At 44.7% G+C, this 12781-nt stretch overlaps 1 protein-coding gene across 1 annotated transcript in view; it reads right to left on the bottom strand.

Moving 5' to 3' along the window:
* LOC126236626 (pyrethroid hydrolase Ces2a) overlaps nt 1-6808 on the bottom strand; it is a 177085-nt gene extending 170277 nt beyond the window's left edge. Inside the window, exon 1 of the mRNA XM_049946073.1 lies at nt 6533-6808. Coding sequence (XP_049802030.1) covers nt 6533-6808 — 276 coding nt within the window. The remainder of the gene's footprint in view (nt 1-6532) is intronic.
* Nucleotides 6809-12781: the final 5973 nt, after the last annotated feature.

The raw sequence follows: 12781 nt of genomic DNA, 5'->3' as shown, positions 1-12781 counted from the left end.
GAAGAACATCAACAAAATTCAAAGAAGAGCTGATCGTTATGTATTTTCCCGAAATAGGAGGTAGAATTATAGGCGACTGGGATCTCCAGAGAAAAAGAAATTCAAGAGTCAGTCCTCTGCAGGAAAGGTGATGCCCACAGTATTTTAGTTCACACAAGGGCCAATTCTGGACAATTCTGGATTATTCCCGGAAAACAAGTCAACAGCAAACAGTCAATGTTACAGTTATATGCTTTGCAACGAGCTGAAGCCAGCAATTTGAGACAAACTGTTAGGTCTTTTGCCAAACTCCGTTACTTTTTTTGCACGATAAAGCACGCCCACATGTTGCAGCCCACACTGTCTAGACATTTCAGAATATGTATTTAGAGTTGTTCGAGCACGCTGGACACAGTTCTGATCTCGTCCTGTCGGATTTATACTTATTTGGTCGACTTAAAAATGGTTTAAGAGGCCGTCGATACACTTCTAATGACACGAAGGAGATAGTGCATACGTGGCTGCCGCTCAACGGGAAGGTTCTGTATGTACTGGAAAGCTTGAGCAACGATGCACCAATTGCTTAAATAGAAGAGTGGTCGTGTTGAAACACGATGCCGCTTGAAATTTTGTGCTGTTATTGTGATAAATTAGAAAACTGTTATGTAGAGTCTTTTTGTCTTGGTCTTGTAACACCTACATTGTCGGCATACTCCCTGCAGGTGACATATGTAGAATATTGTTTAAATTTTAACAAAAAAGTTATGTAGAGGTAATAAATAGCAGAGGCAGCCTTATCTTCCTGAACCATCGTCGTACGTCTCAAACATATTTTGGTCTGTTGATGCTAGTCTGGTAAAAGGTAAAGCTGTCATGAGCCCAAAAAGTTGGTTTGAACACCAGTTATTGAAGGTGGTATGTCATTGCCTTCCTCCGACCTTTGAACTGACATAACCTTTCCATACAGCTATGAGGGGACGTACAGTTTAACATGGACTCTTAAGCACGGTCCAATTCGCTAGCAAACATTTCCAGAGGTGAAAGACGTAATAAATGACAGATAAATCCACAAGACTAACCAGTGATCGAATTCGAAACCTTCCGATCCACTTTTGTTTGTTTTTGCTTTTATTTTTTTATATAAGTTATATATGACAGATAAATATCGAATGAATGATCAGGAATCGAAACTGAGACCTTTATATCTGTAGTCCGGTACTGTACCATTCTCATTGTCTTTCTATATAAATGTTTTATTAAAACATAGCAGGTAATATGTCTCTTAAACATAACACCTAACATAACACGCAACGTAACGATCACGATTCCTCATCGAAAAACTCAAACAAACGAGACTCGTTTTTAGAACACAACCAAGTTACCGCTTCTAAAAAAAAAACAGAACCCTTCTCCTGAAGCAAATAAAACTCAGAAATTCTAAAGCAAACAAGATTCATCTTGTACTGGGTGTAAACGACCACTGTTTACTTACAACGTATACTACTGTGGTGTGGGGGAAGTCATGACTAGCAATTTGATATAAGACAGTTGTGATCTATCATGTCAGGAAAAAAATCTTAAACTGGCATACAAAAGCCGCTGAAGCTACAGCGCCAAGTGCACCGCACGAGATTTCGGCTGCAATCTGTCCTTACTACAAGATAACAATACTTGTGAGATAGAAGTACAGACCGAACTGGAAAAGTGATGAGTTTTTGCAAAGCTTGTTCAAAAGTCTCTTCATTTGATTATCCTCACAGGGAAGGTTAACTACAAACGTTAACGACAGCCAGTAGCATAGGAAAGCGAGAAAATATTAAATACTCGTATCTCGCGCGGAGCGTCTGCGCTGTAGTTTCAGTGGCTTTTGTAGGCCAATTTGAGGTTGTTTCCTCTCTCGATAGACCACGAGTGTCTTATGTGAAACTGTTTGTCTCGACTTCCCCTAAACCAGCGCGTATCCAAGTCGCTTTTGTGAAACAAACAAGTCACTTCTTCAAAAACAAACAAGACTCAACCTCTGAAACGAACACACTCATTTTCTGAAGCAAACGAGGTTCGTCCTCTAACACTAATCATGCAATTTCTGCAGATTGTCTTCACAGTGCTGCACATTGATTCTGGTTCCGCGATAGAGAAATTCGACGAGCAGAGTGCCCCTGCAGCCAGCGAAGGAGGTCACCATGACCTTAACGAAACTTGTGTGAACAACTTTGGATTTCCTTTGCGAGGGAGGTGTGGAATGTTTCCACTGTTGGCTTTGCATTTACTCAGGCTGTCGGACGGAATCATCCTACTGTACGATAACGCCCGCCCCCAGGCTGCCAAGTGAGGTCAATGTATTAAGCACGTTCCAGTTACTTTTGAATGGAACCACTCCACGGTCCTGTTGTGGTGGGTGATCGGTTTTCAATTTACTGACCCTTGTACAACATACGAGAATCATATTTGCACGTTCGAATATTGCTAAACTTTGGCTGCACTGTGCATTGATTACAATGAAAATTTGTGAACGGTTCGGGACTCGAACCCGGAACTTCTGCTTGACGCGAACGGTCGTCTTGACCATCCCGACCACCGGAGCACGCTCCCCAGACAGACCCAAACTTCCATAGACCACCCCCTCTCGTCTACCTCCTACACTCGCATAAATACTGTGAGTTCGATACCGGAAAAAACGTATGATTAAAGTTGAAGCGCAGTTGTTGTTGTAGTGGTCTTCGGTCCTGAGACTGGTTTGATGCAGCTCTCCATGCTACTCTATCCTGTGCATGCTTCTTCATCTCCGAGTACTTACTGCAACCTACATCCTTCTGAATCTGCTTAGTGTATTCATCTCTTGGTCTCCCTCTCTATTTCTACCCTCCAAGCTGCCCTCCAATGCTAAATTTGTGATCCCTTGATGCCTCAGAACATGTCGTACCAACCGGTCCCTTCTTCTTGTCAAGTTGTGCCACAAACTCCTCTTCTCCCGAGTTCTATTCAATACCTCCTCATTAGTTATGTGATCTACCCATCTAATCTCCAGCATTCTTCTGTAGCACCACATTTCGAAAGCTTCTATTCTCTTCTTGTCCAAACTATTTATCGTCCACGTTTCACTTCCATACATGGCTACACTCCATACAAATACTTTCAGAAACGACTTCCTGACATTTAAATCTATACTCGATATTAACAAATTTTTCTTCTTCAGAAACGCTTTCCTTGCCATTGCCAGTCTACATTATATATATTCTCTACTTCGACCATCATCAGTTATTTTGCTCCCCAAACAGCAAAACTCCTTTACTACTTTAAGTGTCTCATTTCCTAATCTAATTCCCTCAGCATCACCCAACTTAATTCGACTACATTCTATTATCCTCGCCGCGCGGGATTAGCCGAGCGGTCTAGGGCGCTGCAGTCATGGACTGTTCGGCTGGTCCCGACGGAGGTTCGAGTCCTCCCTCGGGCATGGGTGTGTGTGTTCGTCCATAGGATAATTTAAGTTAAGTAGTGTGTAAGCTTAGGGACTGATGACCTTAGCAGTTAAGTCCCATAAGATTTCACACAGATTCGAACATTTTTTGTATTATCCTCGTTTTGCTTTTGTTGATGTTCATCTTATATCCTCCTTTCAAGACACTGTACATTCCGTTCAACTGCTGTTCCAAGTCCTTTGCTGTCTCTGACATAATTACAATGTCATCGGCGAACCTCAAAGTTTTTATTTCTTCTCCATGGACTTTAATACCTACTTGGAATTTTTCTTTTGTTTCCTTCACTGCTTGCTCAATATACAGAATGAATAAAATCGGAGAGAGGCTACAACCCTGTCTCACTCCCTTCCCAACCACTGCTTCCCTTTCATGCCCCTCGACTTTTATAACTGCCATCTGGTTTCTGTATTAGATGTGAAATACTATACTGGAATGTCTGTATTGTTCTGATTTAATGTGAAAAGTCCTTCAGACATGCACTAATAGTGCAGACAAAGTTTAGCAATATTGACAAAAGCGAATACGATTCTCGTATTTGATATGGCTGTCGATCGCTGCAGGGCCTGTTCCTTCCGACATGGACGCATGTTTGAAGGACATTGCGAAGTACGTTAGAACAACGCAGGTACTGCAATATAGTATGGCGTTATAAAACAGGCAGGGCTGCTCTTCTAAAACAAAGAGGGCTCCCCATAAATTTCGAAAAAATTGTATACTAACTGAAACTTATCTTCGAAACCAGCGAGGCTCGTCTGTTAACCACAAAGCCTCTCAATGGAGAGACGCCTGCAGACGTTAAAGTAACCTCTGGCGTGCCACAGGGGAGTGTTATGGGACCATTGCTTTTCACAATATATATAAATGACCTAGTAGATGGCCGGCCGCTGTGGCCGAGCGATTCTAGGCTCGTCAGTCCGGAACCGCGCTGCTGCTACGATCGCAGGTTCGAATCCTGCCTCGGGCATGGATGTGTGTGCTGTCCTTAGGTTAGTTAGGTTTAAGGAGTTCTAAGTTCTAGGGGACTTATGACCTCAGCTGTTGAGTCCCATAGTTCTCAGAGCCATCTGAACCATTTGAACCTAGTAGATAGTGTCGGAAGTTCCATGCGGCTTTTCGCGGATGATGTTGTAGTATACAGAGAAGTTGCAGCATTAGAAAATTGTAGTGAAATGCAGGAAGATCTGCAGCGGATAGGCACTTGGTGCAGGGAGTGGCAACTGACCCTTAACATAGACAAATGTAATGTATTGCGAATACATAGAAAGAAGGATCGTTTATTGTATGATTATATGATAGCGGAACAAACACTGGTAGCAGTTACTTCTGTAAAATATCTGGGAGTATGCGTGCCGAACGATTTGAACTGGAATGATCATATAAAATTAATTGTTGGTAAGGCGGGTACCAGGTTGAGATCCATTGGGAGAGTGCTTAGAAAATGTAGTCCATCAACAAAGGAGGTGGCTTACAAAACACTCGTTCGACCTATACTTGAGTATTGCTCATCAGTGTGGGATCCGTACCAGATCGGGTTGACGGAGGAGATAGAGAAGATCCAAAGAAGAGCGGCGCGTTTCGTCACAGGGTTATTTGGTAAGTGTGATAGCGTTACGGAGATGTTTAGCAAACTCAAGTGGCAGACTCTGCAAGAGAGGCGCTCTGCATCGCGGTGTAGTTTGCTGTCCAGGTTTCGAGAGGGTGCGTTTCTGGATGAGGTATCGAATATATTGCTTACCCCCATAAAATAGATTAAGGAAAGGCAAACCTACGTTTCTAGCATTTGTAGACTTTTGACAATGTTGACTGGAATACTCTATTTCAAATTCTAAAGCTGACAGGGGTAAAATACAGGGAGCGAAAGGCTATTTACAATTTGTACAGAAACGAGATGGTAGTTATAAGAGTCGAGGGGCATGAAAGGGAAGCAGTGGTTGGGAAGGGAGTGAGACAGGGTTGTAGCCTATCCCCGATGCTATTCAATCTGTATATTGAGCAAGCAGTAAAGGAAACAAAAGAAAAATTCGGAGCAGGTATTAAAATCCATGGAGAAGAAATAAAATCTTTGAGGTTCGCCGATGACATTGTAATTCTATCAGAGACAGCAAAGGACTTGGAAGAGCAGTTGAACGGAATGGACAGTGTATTGAAAGGAGGATATAAGATGTACATCAAGAAAAGCAAAACGAGGATAATGGAATGTAGTCGAAGTAAGTCGGGTGATGCTGAGGGAATTAGATTAGGAAATGAGACACTTAAAGTAGTAAAGGAGTTTTGCTGTTTGGGGAGCAAAATAACTGATGATGGTCGAAGTAGAGAATATATATAATGTAGACTGGCAATGGCAAGGAAAGCGTTTCTGAAGAAGAGAAATTTGTTAACATCGAGTATAGATTTAAGTGTCAGGAAGTCGTTTCTGAAAGTATTTGTATGGAGTGTAGCCATGTATGGAAGTGAAACGTGGACGATAAATAGTTTGGAGAAGAAGAGAATAGAAGCTTTCGAAATGTAGTGCTACAGAAGAATGCTGAGGATTAGATGGGTAGATCACGTAACTAATGAGGAGGTATTGAATAAGATTGGGGAGAAGTTTGTGGCAGAACTTGACAAAAAGAAGGGACCGGTTAGTAGGACATGTTCTGAGGCATCAAGGGATCACAAATTTAGCATTGGAGGGCAGCTTGGAGGGTAAAAATCGTAGAGGGAGACCAAGAGATGAATACACTAAGCAGATTCAGAAGGATGTAGGTTGCAGTAAGTACTGGGAGATGAAGAAGCTTGCACAGGATAGAGTAGCATGGAGAGCTGCATCAAACCAGTCTTAGGACTGAAGACCACAACATCAACAACCCTACTTATACCTTCCGAGGAGATCACGAATGTAAAATTAGAGAGGCTCCAGCGCCCACGGCGGCTTTCCGGCAGTCGTTCTTCCCGCGAACCATACGCGACTGGAACGGAAAAAGGGAGGTAATGACAGTGGCACGTAACGTGCCCTCCGCCACACACCGTTGGGTAGCTTGCGGAGTATAAATGTAGATGTAGATGTAGCAAATCGAAAGGTCGGTCCTCACCTGAAGCCTTAACCTGCCGACGGGGGGCTCGGCGAAGCGGATGCCCCTGAAGGCGTAGTAGGGGCCCTCGCGCACGCCCCGCAGCGTGGCCTGCTCGTCGCCGCGGTAGATGACGACCGCCGGGTCGTCGGCGGGCGGCTGCGGGGCGGGGTCTCCGCCGACGATCCTCTTGCGCCGCACCAGCTGCTCTCCCGGCTGAGCAGCCGCGGCACGCAGCGCCGCCCACGCCGCCAGCACCAGCACCAGCACCGGGGCTGCGCTGTTCCTCCTCCACATGGCGCGCGGCTTCTGGCGAGGCGCGCCCGGCCGAAGGCTGCCTCGGCGAGCCTCCTTATCTGCAGGAAGCACCAGCTGCGCACTCTCATCTTCTCGCTGCAAATGTTAAGCCGCGTCCACACGCGCATCTACGGTGACGCCGAGCGCAATAGGAAATACGACTCGACCTACTAAGCACCTAGACGTTTCAACAATTCAAAATTGTTAAGGATTTCGTGGCCAGTTGTTGACAAACTGCGCCAGCCGGAGTGGCCGTGCGGTTCTAGGCGCTACAGTCTGCAACCGAGCGACCGCTACGGTCGCACGTTCGAATCCTGCCTCGTGCATGGATGTGTGTGATTTCCTTAGGTTAGTTAGGTTTAATTAGTTCTAAGTTCTAGGCGACTGATGACCTCAGAGCCATTTGAACCATTTTGACAAACTGCCTATTTGCTAACCTAAGAACCACAAGAACAACGTTCCATTAAGACCGATTGTTAGCGCTCCTGGGTCACCGACATAGAGTAAATATCTCTGGAGTGAGTATTGCGTTCTGCGCACGTAATCAACATTAAACCCGGATTGTCAGGTTTTTTCGGGACTTCGCTGTGCGTGTGTGCTTTCCGCAGCGTTTGAAGTTTATAATATCGAGAGTTTTTGTTTGAGAGTTTCACCGTTTCTTGATAGTGATGGTGAATTACTGTTGTTGCTACGGATGCAAAGAAAAATATGTGACAGGAGGGATAGTAACTTTTCATGGGTACATACCTAGGGTGACCAGATGCAATTGTTTAAAAAGGAGGACAAAGAGCTTCAAAAAGGAGGACAAAGGAAGAAAAAAGAGGACACGTCAAACGGGTCAACTGCAGATGAGGATACCACCCGTCAGCTTTGGACCAGTCACGTGACTGCCGGGAATTACCGGTAAAACTAGTAGTTAATTGTCACTGATGGTCAGGTGGTGGTTAACTGAGCAATATAAAAAAATTAAAAACATTGATTATGGTGGCAGTGTGGCTTCAATTGTTTTGTTACGTCAACAACACGGAACTGTTTACAAAGCGAAAAACGTAAGACCATTCACCTCCCTTCATTCGACGCACCGCTACCAACATCTACAATTCAAGCAGCAGCTGACGACATGTAAACTGCACTTTAGCCTTCTGAATACAAATAAATTGAATGACTATGAAACAATGAAATAAAACCAAGACAGTTAATTTGTCGAGTTATTTCTTACCTTTATTGGCCACGTTCCAGCTCCAGATGCCTTACATTTCGCTTCAAATTCATTTCTCCCTTTTTTTTAAAGCCGGATATTTGCAGGAAAGGACATCAGAAAATGTACAGTTTCGTTTAGGCATAGCCAAATATTTTACGTAACTCACTCGGTTAAAAATTACACTCACAAATTACACGTGCACTACAATAATTTTAAATAATCGATATTTGCATTCGCTTATACGTCGATCAACGATAACATCGACGGTCCTAATGCCACCTACTAACACCGCCTTCATGCGTGTTTATCACGAAGGCTGTGCCAATAGTTAAAGTATTTAAGAAAAGAGCAATAGAACGGGACGAATTGTAAATTTAACTGTATAACGCTCAACTTTGCGAAAAATCCGGACACCGTAAAAATCCGTCCGGACCCCGGACAAAGAGCTAAAAAGGAGGACATGTCCGGATTAATCCCGACGTCTGGTCACCCTATACATACCATGTACCTCTAATAATAGTTATCATATTAGTAAGAGACACTGTATACGTTAAAAATTTCGAGACGCATTATAATTAAGGCTTGATTCTGTAGACCTATTTTTCAACGATTTTATGACTATATAATAGATATTACGGCTCGTACAAAAGCTTACAAACAATCGCTTCCTCTCGTAAATTTGCTAGTGGAACAGGAAAGGGAATGGTTAGTTGTTTCAGCAAATACTATCCTCCATGCAATTATCAGTGACTTGTCGATTATTTATATAGATTACTCAGTCTACTATTTATTTAATAAACTGGGAGAAAGTACGTAAAACGCGTTAAATAAATACTTCAAAGTGTCACAAGTAAGAAAAATTGTGTTTTAGGTGGCAAAAACGAGAAAATAAATAAGCAGAAATAGCAGAAAAAAGACGAATTAGCAGGGATATAATCGCTAATGTGTGGCAAATTCGGTGTTTTTCGGACACTTGCAAAAGTACTAGCGTACTGTCAAGTCGTTTTGCAAGACTATCACTGCAAAAATGTACGTCAGGCTCTGTAATACTATGAAGTGCCCATACCGAAAACTACCAAAAATCGAGTCCATCTGAACTGTGACACTTATCGCAAAGAAGCAGAATGCGGTATCACTTGCCCTTAAAAGTTACGTAGCTGGTTTATTCCCGGTATCAAATGGATACTCTTAAAATGTCTGCGCAACATATACTATAAATAATCCACGACACATACGAAAAGAATCCGTCTGTACTAGGGATGTAGTGACATTCTAAATATACAGGGCGCTATACGAACAAACACACGACGTCCCGAGAACACGTGACCAGGCCGGCAATGTATGTTGACAACACAAAATCTGTTCTGCGCATGTGAACGCTCACTCCAGAGATATTTACTCTATGGTCACCGAAGTATAAACTGGCAAAACACTTGGCCTCTCTGCTCCAACCGCACGTGGGGAAGACCGACACATACATAAAGGGCTCAGGACATTTCATTGAGAAGCTGAAGAAACTAAAACTTGCACCAAACGACATCCTGGTCAGCTTTGATAATGTTTCTTTGTTTACGAAAGTGCCCCTCAGCGACGCTCTGGACCACATCGGTTCGATTTTCCCGCAAGACATCACAAAGCTCTTCCATGCATGTCTCACGACGAGCTATTTCACGTGGAATGGCAATTTCTACGAACAGCTGGAAGGCGTTACCATGGGTAGTCCTCTTACTCCAGTGGGGGCCAACTTATTCATCGAACATTACGAAGCACAGGCACTGGACTCGGCGACTTGTAAACCTAAGGTGTGGTACAGGTACGTCGATGATACTTTCGTTGTGTAGAGCCATGGTGAAGAACAGCTCGGTGGCTTCCTAAGACACTTGAACAGCCTTCACACCAACATAAAATTTACAATGGAATTAGAAAAGGACAAAAAACTACCATTTCTATACGTGCTGGTCACAAGGGACGGTGAAAACCTGGGACATAGCGTGTACCGAAAACCGACACACACGGACCGATACCTGCACAAACTATCGAACCACCACCCGAACCAGAAAAGAGGCATGATTCATACGCTCGTGATGCGAGCAGGACGAATATGTGAGCCGCAGCACCTCAAACGCGAAATGCAACATCTGGAAAGTGTTCTGAGGAGCAATGGGTACTCCACAAATTATATTAGAAGTGTAACAGAGCCAAACACTCGGCGAAGTAAGAAATCAGAAAAAGAAATGTCGGGTCCGGCCTTTCTGTCAAACATTTCCAGGGTGACGGACAGAATAGGCCGTATATTGCACAAACACGGCGTAAAGACAATTTTCAAACCGACAAGGAAGATCAAAGGATATCTTAGATCGGCAAAGGATAAAAGGGACCCACTGGACGATCAATCAACACCAGGATCAAAGAACATAAGCGACATTGCAGGTTGGGGCAGGTGGAGAAATCGGCCATGGCAGAGCACGCGCTGAGTGAGACTGACCATGTAATAAAATTTTCCGACACGGAGGTTCTGGCTGTAGAGAAGCACTATCACACCCGTTTGTTTAGAGAAGCTCTAGAAATACACAAACACGGGAACAGCTTCAACAAGAAAGAGGAAAGCCTTAAGGTAAACGGATCCTGGCTTCCCGTACTGCAGCGAACGACCGTCGCAGGTAGCAAGAGGAGAACCGCACCGGAAATGACCGAGGAGAAGCCCTCGGACGTTGGCGCGCCAGGTACGTATAGCCTGCGGGGCCGCGAGCTCGGCTCCAGTTCACCACCGGCAATGGAGGGTGAAGCTTTGACAATGCCAGCCACTCGTGCTGGCGAAACGTCAGTAAAATCATCAGCCGAAGATCCCGAGGCCGGCCGGAGTGGCCGAGCGGTTCTAGGCCCTACAGTCTGGAACCACGCGGCAGCTACGGTCGCAGGTTCGAATCCTGCCTCGGGCATGGATGTGTGTGATGTCCTTAGGTTGGTTAGGTTTAAGTAGTTCTAAGTTCTAGGCGACTGATGACCTTAGAAGTTAAGTCGCATAGTGCTCAGAGCCATTTGAACCAACCAAGAACCCGAGAAAGAAGCAAATAGGCAGTTTAAATAATTAATGCAACATATCTTTTTCTCGGACAGCTTCGTTTAAAACAAAGCGGAATTTGTTATGGGCCATCGTGGAATATTCCCCCTTTAGCCACTATAGTTTCACGAAGTTTCAACAGGTTGCGACGCTGTACATAACCTTCAAAATGTTGCGTTCCAAGCAGAGAGCTTCCTTTGAGTTTCTTTTGGCGGAAACCAGAGGGTCACAAATATTCATAGGCGTTTGCAGAATGTTTACGGAGACCTGGCAGTGAACAAACGCACGGTGAGTTGCCGGCCGAGGCGTCTGTCATCATCTCAACAAGGTCGTCCAAATCTGTTCGATCCCCCCTGCTGCATGCAGCTGTGACACCTGCGATGTTGGAACGTGAGGACACTCTCATTCGAGGTGAACGACGCATCTAAATCAAGTACTTCGTTGCTCAACTGGACGTCTCTGTTGTTAGTGCTGATACACTCTTCCACCAGTTCGGGTTCGCAAAGGTGTGCGCCTGCTGGGTTCCTCACCTTCTCATAGGAAGATCATGCAGAGCAACAACTGTGCTGAATTGCTTGCACTTTACGGAGCCGATTGTGAATTATTTTTTTTTTTCGAATATCGTCGCAGCCGATGAAAAGCGGAATCTTCTCTTCCAACAGAAACAAAATGGCAGTCAGTGGAGTGGCGCCACACTACCTCTTCTCCGAAGAAAAAGTTCAAAGCCGTACCATCAGCCGGTAAAATCATGGCGACGGTCTTCTAGGGCTATGAAGGGTTTATTCTGTTTGATATCCTCCCTCATGGCGCCACGATCTCCTCTGAAGTGTAGTGTGCTACCCTCAAGAAATTTAAGGAACGACTTCAGCGCGTTCGTCACCACAAAAATGCAAAAGAACTTCTCCTTCTCCATGGCAAGGCGAGGCCTCAAGTAAGTCTGCGCTCCCAGTCCGGATCTCGCACCTTCCGACTTCCATCTATTTGGCACAATGGAGGATGCACTCCACGGGAAGTAGTGCGTGCATGACGGGGAGGTTGGAAGGTTATTGACGCAGCAGGACGTTGGCTCCGACGTCGACTTGTAAAGTGGTACCATGCGGTCATATAGACCCTCCCAATAAGGTTGGGTAAGACCGTCGCATTGACCAGAGATTATGTTGAAAAAAAGGGATTGTAGTCAGAAGAGTGTGGAATAATAGTCTAAGCACAATTTCTGCTCCATCAGGGGCTGCTACGTGGCGGTGGCGTCCAGCGTGGCCCATTGTGGTGCTGCCGCTGCTGGAGTCCGGTTATTCTTCGGGTTTTACTGCCTCTGCTATTATATATCGGCGTACGGCGCGCTTATTTCACAATGAATATGGAACAGTCGAAGTGAGAATTTAAACTCAACTCTTCGTTTTGTTTTCGACATGAGAACATTTGTGGCACTTACCTGTGTAGCACAGATCGCTAACGCAATGCAGTGCGGAGGCGTTCGATTTGGAGGTAACAATTAAGGATATCTGTAATGAAATCTAGGATTCCGTAAGCTGTGGCTTACAGTTCCTTCTCACCAGAATTCTCTAGGAAGGCACGTTGCTGTTCATAATGCTTAAGAGCGTAAAAATTGAGGTAGGTTCCATTCGCATTTAGGTTCCGCCGGCCAGTGTGGCCGATGGACTGCCAAAGTAGGGGATTGCTGTTGAGGGTGAAGTACGGTGGTGACTTCGTA

Source organism: Schistocerca nitens, chromosome 2 (genome assembly GCF_023898315.1).
Source record: "Schistocerca nitens isolate TAMUIC-IGC-003100 chromosome 2, iqSchNite1.1, whole genome shotgun sequence".
Taxonomy (NCBI): Eukaryota; Metazoa; Arthropoda; class Insecta; order Orthoptera; family Acrididae; genus Schistocerca; species Schistocerca nitens.
This window is presented reverse-complemented; position numbering and strand designations above follow the sequence as displayed.